This window comes from Salarias fasciatus, chromosome 20 (genome assembly GCF_902148845.1).
Source record: "Salarias fasciatus chromosome 20, fSalaFa1.1, whole genome shotgun sequence".
In the NCBI taxonomy this organism is placed as follows: domain Eukaryota; kingdom Metazoa; phylum Chordata; class Actinopteri; order Blenniiformes; family Blenniidae; genus Salarias; species Salarias fasciatus.
The window spans coordinates 18,677,081-18,690,926 of record NC_043764.1 but is presented as its reverse complement, the minus strand read 5'-3'; the positions used below and the strand labels follow the sequence as shown (position 1 = coordinate 18,690,926).

The 13,846-nt window shown below is 45.6% G+C and overlaps 1 protein-coding gene across 1 annotated transcript in view; it reads right to left on the bottom strand.

The window, feature by feature from the left end:
• The window catches only part of plxnd1 (plexin D1), an 82,592-nt gene that overhangs the window by 14,847 nt on the left and 53,899 nt on the right, over positions 1-13,846 (bottom strand). The window contains exons 18-24 of the mRNA XM_030117866.1: positions 13,549-13,818; positions 8,938-9,087; positions 5,340-5,454; positions 4,587-4,694; positions 2,815-2,927; positions 1,683-1,787; positions 572-702 (exon numbers count right to left, since the gene is read on the bottom strand). Of these exons, the coding sequence (XP_029973726.1) occupies positions 572-702; positions 1,683-1,787; positions 2,815-2,927; positions 4,587-4,694; positions 5,340-5,454; positions 8,938-9,087; positions 13,549-13,818 (992 nt within the window). The remainder of the gene's footprint in view (positions 1-571; positions 703-1,682; positions 1,788-2,814; positions 2,928-4,586; positions 4,695-5,339; positions 5,455-8,937; positions 9,088-13,548; positions 13,819-13,846) is intronic.

The window sequence follows — 13,846 nt, the reverse complement described above, 5'->3', positions numbered from 1 at the left end:
TTAACGATATGAAGTGAACATCAGTAATAATATTGCCGTATCTGCTGCAGCACAGTTAGAAACTGGTATGACAAACGCATTCAGCACTACATGTGACATTTCCTCGGCTTGTATAAGTCTAATAGATATTTCACTAATATTATTGCATCACCATCCTGCGGGACACACACTTGCGTTATTAGCTGATAAATGCTCCACTGTGTTTATCACCAATTAGTTGGTAACATTGTCCTTTTGCTGCTTTTTCTGTTCCTGCTGTGATGATGAGAGGGAAGGGAGAGAAACAAACCAGTAAATGCTCTGGGTCACAACACAAAATCAAGGATGGCAAAATGCTCTGCAGAAACGAGGGGACCTGCAGGGCTGGTAGATAATTATCTCTGTGCTCGTATCCTTAAAATCTGGCCATTATTTTATTTTTTTTCCAGTGGAATTTTTAAAAAAAAAGAGGCTTTAAAACACTTTACTAGACTGGCAAATCCCCAGAAACACTATTTATAGTTCCACTTACTCTATAACCAAGGAATGGAATATTCTAAAATGTGGAGGATGCATCACACGACGCAGCTACCTGTCCCGCACGGCGAAGTCCTTCTGCTGCTCCAGCGCGTGGACGAAGGTGATGAGGAAGTGCTTGTTGTTGAGGAGAGTGGAGAAGAGAGTGATGCCCTCCTCCACGTTCGGCCTCGTTGTGTTGGTGGCCTGGTGACAGAGGGAGGACCGGGCCGTTATTTCTCCGCGATTTCGTCCTAACTGGATTACATACCTGCGGCGCCCTCCCTGAGCCGTTTCACCCCTCTGATCTCAAGTGACCCATTGAGTCAACGCTTCATCTTCCCATCACGTCTCCACGCACACACACCACCTCCCCCCCTCCGGTTTTTCTCCCCAGCATCTGCACGTCCCGCTCCAGTCCCTCACCGTGCGCGATCGTCTCTAAAAGTGCGGCGTCGACTTAATGAGTGTGGCCTATCTATGGGTGCGACTAAGCAGCGGCGTGATGAAGTCTTCCCTCTGGACTGCAGCCATATGGTGTAGTTTGCAGCCTGACAGAAGGAGAACAGGGGTGTCCATTAAGATAAATGCCCGCCTGCGAGATTTATTTGCTGTGACCTGGAAAACACTTCCTGGGAAGACGATGTGGATCCAAGGCACTTCATCACCGTTAGACAGGCTCCCCCGGCTGCCGACCTAAAACTGGTGCTGCAATCCTTACTTTCTCTCGTTGTAATGTTCACGCACACACACACACATGCGCGTGCTTTCACTCCAACTCCCATACTTGCTTGTTCCTACACACACACACACATTGACTGGGTTGCCTGAGAGCCAGTGGGAAGTGTGTCAACAACCTGCCATCGACTCGGTGGGCAGCGTATCTTTTTTTGCGAGGCCGAATTCTTTTTGTCTTACTCACCAGAAACCGCTGAATGACACACATTAGCATTCCCACACTCCAGCCTTTTTCCAGATAATAGAGCGACACGCTCTACACACGCATCGCACAAATGAGGAAAAACTGCACAACGTGCTGTTCTTTACTGCTCATCTGGCTCCCCATGAAACCTTAATACGCTCCAGCGTGACCCAGTTCAGCTGCCCAGGAGTTAAAAATGGACCCAAATCAAGGCAGTCTGGCAGAAGGAAACCTCACCTAACAACCTAATGGCTTAACCCCTCACCTGCCAGTCCTGCAGCAGTGGGTGGGTCTCCGGCAGCGCGCGGGGGCCCAGGCCGTCGTTCTCATAGGCGGGCTGGACCAGGCTCTTCTCATAATCCGAGCACATCTGAAAGCACACGTAAACACCGTGATACAAAAGTCAGCTGTAAACAGAAAACGGACGGTCAGGGGGGAACAAAAAGAGCTGCTGGCTTTAAGTTTACAGTCTCGACCCAAAACACTGGATTCCTTCAACAGACCCTGAATAAACTCTGAGTAAGCATGAAAAGGAAATATGACGCCGTGACACGAAACGTCACGATCCTTAATGGCTTTGAAGACAAAGTGACCCGCAGCTAAGAGGCAGCCTTTCAACGCAGTCCGCCACTGCGGGACAGATACGTTTGGCTTTTATTTTAACTGTGTCTAAGTGTGTGTCTAACATTGTTTTGTGAGTGTGTAATCTCAGACAAGCAGACGCGCTTGTAAAAAGCGAGAGCGTGAAGGGTCATGCATAAAGTGTTGGCTGTTTTAGAGGAAAACTACAGATAAACGATGCAGCGGCGACCGAACGCTGAAATATATGGATTCCTCCTTGCAGCGTTTCAACACTCTCCTTCCAGCATCCTCTGACCACTTCTCACCAGCACGGCTGTCATTGTGAAACATTGTTTATAGTTGCAAAACGGCGTGGGTGTGTGAGTGGAGTAAAGAGTGCGTTGTGAGAGACCAGGGAGAAAGTTTCCTTGTCTCCGTGCCCGCCATTGTTCTGTCTCCTTGAAAGTCCATGCCTGTGGTTGGAAGACAAAGCCTGCTGAGCTGTGTCTGTCTGTACGGGTGGAAAAACACCCGCCCACAGACAGACCCGCAGTCTACCTTCGGGTTGGCTCGCACATCAGTAAAATGCTCACCTATAGAGAGCGCATTAACTCTCCTGCGGGGTGCCAAGCTCAACCGCACTTCGTAAGGCGTCTGCTGTATGTTTAGGAGTTCCAAGGTGAATTTTTAATCCCGCATATTATAAACGGTGGGGAAAAAATGCAACGGTAAATGTAGGAGGGGGTGGGGATTTTTGAAACCACAGTGAGAAAAATAGCATTGTCAGTCTGTCTGTTGAAATCAGATAAAGAGGGGAAAAAATGGGGGCTTCTCACCTTGGGGAAGAACGTGCGAGTGACAAACTGTTTGTACTCCAGAAAGGGGATGCCCTGGCTCCGATTCAGCTCCTTGGTCAGGTCTGTCATGTCTGTCTGCAGCTCTGCAAAGCCTGAAAGGACAAAAACAGGAAAGACACAAAAGAGAGTTGAGTCATGGGAACATTTCTTTGAAGCACAGTCACTTCTTCATCTGGCTCCCCCAAAACTTGGTTGTTAAGCAAAATGAGTGAGGAACGTGTTTGCCGAATAAAGCAATAATCATAAATTTCACTCGGGCTCCCGAAAGAGTCTGGCTGATTTTTCGGAGTGAATTATTTCAAATCAGAGACAGAATTTTATCATTTCACTTCCACGGTCGGGCTTCACGTTCTGGTTGAATACTAAATATAACAGACGCTAATCCTCTCATCTTTTCCTCCTCTCACTGCCAGATTGTGCAGCCCATTATGGCATGCAGGCAAATATTTACCAAACGACAATCACTGCAGCCAAATCCAGTCTGAGGCTCTTATCCAAAACATGTGTGCAGGCTGAGGTTAGTCCATGCAGAAACAGTATCACCATGTCCAGACACAGACTCAAATCTGCATGTTAATATTGTAGCCACTTTACGGGATCGGCTGCACCAGCAGAGGATAATGTTCTCCACTAATGAGACGCTGGAGATCCCTTTATGGAAAAGTGCTTCCTGTGTCGGGATGAGAGACGTATTTGGGTTACAATGGCAGCCTCTTCATACTGTGTTTGTGCATAAAGAAGAAAATACTAGACCTCAGGGATTGAAAACATTTTTCATCACCCCACCAGGTTATTTATCCTCCTGCTCACTAAAGCGGCCTCGAAACCAGCAGCCAGTTCACTTCGTCAAACCTGGACTGGATGTAACAGGCCTGAATTGCAGACCTCCCCTTCTCCTCAAGAAAGAAAAAAACCCAAACCTCTCTTTTTGTTTACACTGAAGATGTCAATTTGCCATCTTTTACTCCTCTTCCAGTTTCTTTATCCTGGTTTTTTTTCTTTTCTTTTTTTTTTGCACACTCACCCTGAACTCGGCCACAAATCTGTCTGAGTCCTTTGACTAAATAACCCCTCGGTTCCTCCTCTCCCTCCCACGCTCCTGCTCCTCCTCGCGCTCGCAGCCCTCACTCCCGCTCCTATCGCTTCCTCCCTCCATTTCTCTTTCCTCTATCCGTCCCCTCCATCTCCAAGCCATAAATCTGGGCGCTCAGACGTGGAGTGGCCTTCACGCGGCTTTACTCTAATGCCCTAGAAACACACAGGCGTTCACAGACACACACAGAAGTGAAAACACACACTCTCTCACACACGGAGGCCTTGTTCCTATAGGGTGAACGCCGTGGAGGCGATGTGGCCACTCAGTGTGTCTGTGTGTGACTGATCATTTGTCAGACACTGTGTTTTATGAGTCACGCTTACGAGGCACAAATCTGTCAACTGCTGCATCTCCCTCCCACTTCAGTCTAGAAAAACCTTTAAAATAAACAAACATCTTACTCACACACAGAAACACACAGTCCTACACAACGAGGCATATATGTGTGGTCAATATTTCTGTCCTCCCAGAAGCTCTTTATTTCATGGCAACTGACACTAAACGGCGTTTATGGTCTTAATGTTTTACAACAAAGCCTGTTGAAGCCAGTGTGTGTGTGTGTGTGTGTGTGTGTGTGTGTGTGTGTGTGTGTGTGTGTGTGTGTGTGTGTGTGTGTGTGTGTGTGTGTGTGTTTGTGTATATTCCTTATACACACCTTTACGTATCTCCTCTCTGATCTGGGACTCCATCTCCTCCATTTGTAGCAGAGTTTTTTGCCAGTAGCGTTCTGCCCTTCGGCTCTTTGTGCAATACACTACGAGAGCTGAGGGAGACAGGAGAATACAAAGAACAAGAGATCGGTTCATACGTATTTTCAAAACATGCATTATCACACTCTCACAACTTCCACAACAGAACGTGGAGTGAAAATGGATTTTAAAGATCCAGAATTTGCGAAAGGATTGCCTGAAATAATTTGGAGCCTGTGAAAAAAACATTTGCACGAATTGTTTCTAAAATTGGAAAGATTTAATTTATCTTCATTTATCGACGCGCATCAGAAATCTGTGAGCAAGTTATTTTATGGCGCGCACACAGAGGCTGGAGAGAGAAAAGAGGCGACATCTGAGATCCAAATTAAAGCAGGAAATGGTGTGAAAATCCACACTAGCACCAATTTTCACCCATACACCTGCCCCGCAGACACACTCACTCACAGATTACAGTGCACACACACGCACACACACACACACAGAAAGACAGACAGACAGACGCGCAAAAGCCCACAGACAGAGCGGTCGCTGAGAGGAACACTGGCCTCTTTGTGCACCGGCGACTGAAGAGGAATGAAGCAAGTGCAGGAAACTATGACCCCCGAATTCCTTTTATCTGTTCCACATCTGGAGCATCCGTCGCTAGAGCAGGCACACATCAATCATCTGCTGGTAAGCGTGTGTACACAACGTACCCACAGTGCACAGCAGCAGCAACACACAACACACCACAATGGATACCACGATGGCCAGCTCGCTGCCGCCGAGCTGCACTTTGGCGATGGTGTGATGAAAGTTCCCGACCTGCACCTAAAGAGGAGGAAAAAAAAGAGAGTGAGCAGTGAACGGAACTGCGTTCTGTCTTTGCCGCAACACAAGAGTTCATTCATAAAAGAATGAACAGCCAGTCAGATGATTTCAGGGATTTCAGAATGAGTGTTTGAGAACATTTGTGTATTTTTTTTTTTCCGACTTCGTATCAGATTTAGATCATTCATTCAGGAAAGCAGCTGATTGTTGTTGATGGTGTAGCCTCGAGAAACCAAAGCAGATGATCAAATGGATATTAGTGGGACACTGGGACTGTAAAAACACATCCAGACTTTTATCACCAATAATGGGCCAATATCGTATTATCTTTCTTTATGAAAGTGCCTGTTTGATGCTATTGTTTTCCGGGGATTTGAACTCTGTCAATATGTTTCTTTGTTTCTAGCATAAGAAGCTGAGTCACAGCTGTATGGATAAAAGACAGAGACAGTTAAGCAGGAAACACCAGTTTTAAACGACCGATCTGTGTTCATGCTTTTGTAGAGAGAAATCCTCGTAAGATCATGCATTTACAACATTACATCTAAAACAAACAGAAATAGTCCCAAAACTCTCCTGCTCCTCAAATCCTTCTTCTACACTGGAGAGTTTCTATTCTGAGTTTCAAGTTAGCTGTCATGCGGTTCACTGTCAGTGTGAGATTTCCACAGAACAGAGCGTCAGCGCTGCACTCCTCCTGCACTCAACAGTTGCCATCTTGGCGACACATCAGAAAAAGAGGAAACCTACCACTGTTGTTGAGCCAAAACACCTCAAAATGCAACCGCATGACGAGGAATTTTCCGTGTTGCAAGAGAATCAGAATCAGACTTCTTCAATTAAACTGAGCAAAGCCATGAGTGAAGAGGGACAATGTTTGTTTCTGAATCCTACAGGAATGCACTGCATCCACATAAGAAAAGCATTAGTGGTAGACATCCCAAATGTTAATTATTTTGACCTAAATTTGCACATCCTGCACGCTTTTGAAAACTTCAGGTTAAAACCCACGTGATCTCTGGCCTTCCTTCAGCTGGGTCACGAACCGGAGGTTTGGATTCAGAGTACAAGGTTAATGCACTGACACTGTTTTGTGCCTAATATTTCTGCCATGAAGAGTCTTTTTCTTTAAATGTAGCTCAAACAGCATGCACATATTTGTTGCAGATGAAAACTAAAGATGCAAGAACTTCATAATACAAAAAGGTACATGGATCACAGAAAACAAAACTGGAGTCATCCCACAATAAGATGTCACGGTATAACCCTTTAATCATTACACAATCAGCATTCAACTTTGATTAATAAATCTCGTCATTGTCTTTCTAGTGAAGGGCGATCACAAAAATACCCCAGTTTGAAGACGAGCCGGAGCTGCTGTTTACATAACGTCACAAGCGAACTCTAAAGCTGAGCAAAGGTGTTAAAAGCGTTGTGGCAGCACTTTGACTACTTTGAGAAAGAGCAATACAAACTGCAGCAGCACATATAAGAAGATTTAAAGGCATGTCGTTCTCCAGATCTGCAACAGTCAAGCTGATTTAATTTTAGCTACCGTCCCTGGATACTAAGTTGCGAAATGATCAAATGGGAGTCAAATAAAACCCTTCTGATGTCCACCCTGCTAAAAAATTCTGCATAACACTTCACTGTTGGTGAAAGAAAAGAGACAAAAGGCTATGAAGAAGGAGCAGTAATGAGCAGAAACAATAGACACATTATATATTTCCTTTGTAGCGCGGTCTATAAACCGATGCAGTATACAACACAGGCACTTCCTAATGGGAACTGAAATATCTGCGCGCATGCACAGGAACATAAATTCTTTCACGGACACAGGTGCAGACACACGGAAAAAAAAAAAAAAAAAATTACACCGCGTAGATTTTGAAAAATGGTCTCGCGCTGCAATGAGCTGGAGGAGTCACGCAGTTCAGACTAACCCAGATGTGACAAGAAAAGAACTTTCACTTCTGCCTTCTGATTAGTCAGCAGGGTCTCTGTGGTCTCTGCTCACATCGTTCCCTCTCCTTCCACAATCCCAACATACTTCATAAAAAGAGACTCAGATAAAAAGCCTCCAATCCTCGGACCAAATCCCTCTTACACTGGTTTTCACTCTGAGGGGGGGGGAAACCGGCTCACTGGGCTCCCTCTTTTCCTCGTTCGCTCCTTCTCTTTCTGGTCCAGGCTTATATTTACTCAGACCAGCAAGAGAAGGCCCTCTTCCAGAGACTGCGGCGGCCAGACTCGGTGTAATGGAGGGGAAAATGCCATTGTTCCGTGTTCCTGTTTCGCTTAGGGTACAAAAACACTGCTTCTCCTCATCCACTTCTGCAGCTCAGCTCCACTTCAGAGCCAAGCACAACACGGGCATGTAAAAATAGAGCTGCCACCAAAAGTAAGTGAAGAAACACAAATGGCCATCAGCTCTGCGTCAGCCCCGACATGTATGCATTTATTCAAATGTGCCGACACAAAGGAAAATATACGCGCTCCCTGTATTTATGCCCCTGTCAAACCTGCACACAAATCACGCTCCCTGCTTGTGTACAGGCGGCCCACCCATTTATGTTATGACATCCCGTCTGACCCTTGCCCTGGCTTTATGTCTTTGCTAATTGCCTGCGTTTATTGGGAGGCGTCCTGGGAGACGGACGGGGTCGGGAGGGTACCGGAACGAGCTACAAGCAGACAAGCAGAGGCAAAGAGTGAGTGAAGGGGGCAGAAAAATAAATAAATAAGGGGTTTCATTCTATTTCTGTGTCTGAGTGGGGAAACGCTTCTTACAATGCAACTCAGCTGAGACTAACATATGTTTCTGAGCTATTTCAGCAAACCACTCACAGTTTGACTCATATTTAAATATAGATGAACGCGCTCTCCTTCAATAAAGCTCGATCAACGCAGAGCAGGATGGACGACAACAGATGGGGAGGCGAGCCGGGCGGAGGAGTGAGGGTATTCGGTTTTATCAGGACCGCAGAAGGCTTGACCACGTCTCGATTAAGACCTTTAATTGTGATGGAGAATACTTAGAAGCAAAACCAAAACACGAGAGCGGAGTGCGAGATCAGCTGCCTGGACGAGGCGGTGAGCAGAGGTGACAGTCTCGGTGTTAATAAATGCACCGCTAGAGGATTTAAGACATGAAGAATCATTTCAAAACACGAAACACATTTTTTTTTTTTTCTGCTGTGGTGGCGGCGGCGGCTCACCACCCCCATTAACCACTGACTCACGGCGGCACGCTCGGAAACTACAAACCATTCATAATGCATGGAGAGTGGCACGCACGTATCACTTACAGCGCACTGGCTTGTGCAGATCAAATCTGTTTCAATGAACATCGCAGATGGTCTGACTAAACGTCTGGATTGAATGCTGCGTGACAGATGGATGATATCCTTAAATTATCAGGGTCCTCTCGACACGAGGCGGGATGTGTGTTTGTGTTTTTATTGTGGTGTTTTACATACTTACAGTGACAGGCAGCTCCCGCTCGCTGGAGCTCAGCAGGCCGTTGATGGTGCAGTGGAACAGCTGGTCATTATGGAAGCTGATGTTACAGGGATAGGAGCCAATCATCACCGAGTACTCCTCCGGCACCAGCTCCAGATCGCTCGGCACTTTCTGCGCCAGGAAGGAACAAAGGCAGCCGTCAGACGGTCAGCAGTAACAGACCAGAGGGACCCTCACAGATAACATTCACGAGGAGCCTGAACCCAGGCGTACGTGCCGACGCGCGGCCAGTCTGCCGCTCGTACAAAGAGAGCGAGCGGCGGCGGGAGCGGCGGCGGGCCCGTCACGCAGCTGTCACACGGTGGAAAAGGCAGCAGAAAAGCTCATCCAGCTCGGGCTAGAGTTCAACTTAAAGCAGCAAACAGTCCTGCTGGCTCTCTCACGTGGTCTGGAGAGTCTCTACAAACAGAGCCACCGACGATCCTCGCTGCCGGTGCCCAGAATAACATTCTCAGGGCCTTTTCCCAATGATATGCCATTAATTAGAGGGCTACTCCTCTGATCCTTCACACATGAGTGGCTTCGCTTGGTCACTAGGTGTAACTCTCAGCCTCTTACAACACAAACGTCTTCTGAGGACACGGAGGGGATTTCTAAAGTCTGACAGAATAATGTTGGTGACGTTTTTATTCAACTCTAACCCAGATATCTGAGCTGTTCAGTCTCCCTTGGAAACCTTGAGCACGGAGGCTGACGAATGATCATCTGGTGGTAAAAGTTTGATTTGTGAAAAAAGGCTGAATTCTGAGACATTTGTCCTGAGACGTCCTTTAATTCATATTTTCTGAACATTTTTTAAGCATCTTTCTCAAATGTTCAAACAGCTTGAAAGTGAGAGGTTTACTAGCTGTAACAACTTCAACAGTCTTTATGGAGCTTTATGAGGCAAGTCTACATGTAGATGTTAGATATTTCTGTGTAGGAGCAGTTAACCCCTTTTAAAATCTATTGACTGCAACTAAAGAACTTTTTACTGGGTCTTTGGTCGCAGCTTTAAACTGCTGTGATAACACTGTACTTTTATCGCTCCGTTCACTCCGTGTTCACTGTCGGACGGGTTGAATTCAGAATGAAAAGTAAATTGTTCTCATAGGCTGTTTAGACTGTTGAAACAAACACTTAAAAAAGACTTACATAAAAACTTAACAACCAGGCTCCGTCATCCCCTAAAACACTGCTAGTCCCATATAATCCCATCACAACACTTTAGTCTCAGAGTGGAGGTTTACTGGAGGTTCCTCGAGCTTCTGACAGCAGAATCAGAGGCTGAGCGTCCAGGCAACACGATCCTCTGTCTGCTGTCTGCATATTTCAGCTCATACTCAAACAGGCTACAGGAGGTTATACATGATTTTACCTTTAATTCATGTGTCAATTCCTGTAATATAATATGGGTTCTTTCACACCTTTGTTTATTCAAGGTTTTTAACAGTTAAAAAAAAAAATCCAAAAGAGCCTTCACTTCAGTGAAGGGTAATTAATCAGCTCCATTTTGCACGGACACAGGCACAAAAGCACGGTAATAGAAAGAGAAAATAAAACCAAAAAGAAAAGCAGTGAGAAAGAGAGCTGCTGCAGGTCCAGGCTGCTGTGAGACCTTCTTCATTGTATTGAGCTTCTCTACTTTTCTCACTTGTTCATATCTTAGCATTACATACATGCTACATTACGTTTCTCTCTCTCTCTCCTCTGTAGCTTCCTGCAGGATCTCTGACAGCAGAGCAGGAAATGTGTGATCTGTGTTTCACACCTCTATCAAGTCTGCAGCTTGTCGATTAGCTTCTGAAGTCAATAGGTTTGTTTGTTTTTCGCTCTTTGTCTCTGTCCCATCCTTTCCTGTCTTATTATCCCCAAACGTCAGTCGGTGCTGCAGAAAGACACCACCTGTGAGTTTGGTTCTGCAGGCATTTCTGCCTGATTTCCACTGGTAGTTGCTTGCTCATGTGGGATTTTTACCATCAAGACTTTCCAAAAAATTTGAGATATCTACTCTCTGTGTCGTATAATTCCTGCTGGGAAAGGTTTGGGAGGCAGGGTTGCTCCAACTACGTCTGTCAATTCAGCAACAGGTCCACTGTACTGCAACATTAGCTCAGGCTTCCAACCTAACTGCAAATATATAAACTGTAGTAAATGTAGTGTAATAATATCAGGTGTACGTTTTAAACTTTCACCTTTCCTCCCAGAGTGCTTGTTTCTTTTTACTTCAGATCTCTGCAATCAGCTTGGTATGCACAATGTTTTTCCTTCTAATCAGAATGATGGCCTGACCTACAGAAACACAAACCCCATTTGTATAAAACTGCAATTTCCCTTCAAATATAAGAATGAGAAACGAGGAAGTGTGTGTCTGAGTCTGCATGTGTGTGTGTGTTTATCCCCTGTGTGTGTTTCCTTGCTTTGATTACACCCTCAGGGCAGTGTCCTGTCCCTGCAGCAGGATGCAGGCCCCTGGGTTTTTGTCAACAAATATTTCCTCGCACAGACATAACACACACACACACATCATTGAAACACACAAAAAAGTCTAACTATCACATAAATATGTTCAAGCATATTGGACAAACATATTTGTTAACACAAGCGTGCATCACATTTTCACACATAAACTAATCCGACCAAAACAAAAAAAGATTCTATTAGCCTAAACATGACGAACGCAAACAAAACCCACCCACATTCCAGATCAGGTCCTTAATATAGGATTCGCCTGGCTAACAAGCTCCCTATTAAACAAACACATTCTCTCTCCAGTCTCTCTCTCTCTCTCTCTCTCTCTCTCTCCCTCCCTCCCTCCATCAGGGCCACCACAAGTGGAATTCACCTTCCTACAGAAAACAGGAAACAACAGCCGAGTCGCCCATGCAGACGGGCTGAGGCAGCGATTCCTGCAGGGGCCTCATCCTGGCACACACACACAAAAAAAAAAAAAAACACGTAAAGAGGAAACTGCATCATGTTCGAACTTCCCTCTCTGTGCTGCTAGCATGTGCGCGTCGTACGGTGTCACAGCCAGCAGCCCTGTAGGCTGACGAATTCGCACAGACAGGTGCTTAGATCAGCCAGAACGCAGGAACAGCAGACCTCCCACCGAGGTGCCCTTCCCCCCGCGGACCGCCGACAGAAGTGAACACGTTTCAGAGGACGGGGCCTTTGATGTGTTTTATGTGCCTCTGGTTTATGTGAATATGAATAAAGAAACTCTCAGCTCTGTCTGCTCTTCACAGTGGGAGCAGACAGGCTTACAGCGGCGCTGCCTTCAGAGCCCGCAAAAACAAGACAACACCAGAAAATAACATCACGGGTTTAATGGATTGAGCGAGAGAGGTAAATATTTGAAGCTGAGAATGTCAAAAGCTTAATATTTGCTGACGGTAATATCAATCTGACATGTCTTTTAACAGGAGAACAAACAAAGGAAGAGACGGCTATGGCAGCAGATCTGTCGACAAATCTGGTGAAGACTGAAATATCTCATCAGAAAAGCCGTCCGGGCTCCAGCTTATAGCCTCATTTGGTCATCTCTGACTCTTTACCCCACTAGGTTGGCAGCTGTTGGATTTTTAACCAAAACATTTGTAAGATTTACCACAAAATGCGATATTCACATTCCCCCGAAGCTAAGTTTGGATAACGATTCAGCTTCAGGGAAAAATCCGCTCCGTGTGCCACCATCATTTTAACTCTGACCCATATTTCGAGCCACAGCTCATACCTGCAAAAGTTCTGTCTATGTTAGTTTACCGACACACAAAACTCAAGAATCCAGCAGCAAAACCATCAAATGGTGGAGACATCATGGCTGATTCTGCATGAAGACACTGGCATTAAGTCCTAGTGGTATAATAGCATCGCTTGTTTTCTGATTTGAATTTCAATGCAGTAATAATTATTTAACATATTTTTTTTTCTTATCTGACTATTTTGACTTGCCTGTTCATGTTTTGTTCTGTCATTAATAGTCCACAAATGAACAATGTTGGTTATAAAGAGCTGCCAATTTGTTAGTTTTGTTTAGCAGAGCAGAAAATTGGACTAGATATTAAATTTTCCCTGACGCGCACAAAAATTTGGCAAATATTTACATGAACATATTATATCAGTAATACTGATGCTTTTACCTTTTATTTCTAGAGGTAGTTGACAGATAATGCCATAATTTTCAAAGCCAAGAGACAAGTTATCAGCAGAAACATTGAGACCAAATTTCCAAACATGAACATTTAGCCTCGACTCAATCGGATAATTTATCTCAAAGTCATAAAGGTACTTACTGAGTTAAGTACTGTCAACTTTAAGAGTCTGATTTCTGAGTTTATTTCCCTGTTAACGATTGCTGTAAACCTGCTTACAGTGGCAGTAAGACCAATGTCAGACAACCGCAACGATTGTGTTACTGCCAAGGTTGTGCAAAATACTATAAACATGCAATCAATGAAGTAGATCCATTTAACTAAGGATGATCAACACGGGGGCACGGATCACATTTATCATAGGGGGAGAACATTTGCTTGATTTACGAGCGGCGCCGCAGTGAGGACTCGGTGGAGGCGTCCCGGCAGCATCACTCACATTGATGATGAGCGTCAGCGGTTCCCCTGAATGGTGTTTAATCAGCTTCTCCTTGTTGGCGGTGAAGAACTGGGGGTTCTCCACGTACTCCAGCAGAAAGTGACCCTTATGAAGCTCCTCCTCCTCTTCCTCGGGCTCGCTGTCGAGGGACAGGGGGCTGTCCCCCGTGTACAGGACCCCGTTCAGGTAGAACTGCACCGAGGTCTGCTGGGACTGGCTGGACGGCGGAGACGGGCAGATGATGGAGGAGGTGGAGAGGACGGAGCAGTGCTGCGAGTGGAGCAGGGGAGACGGGGAA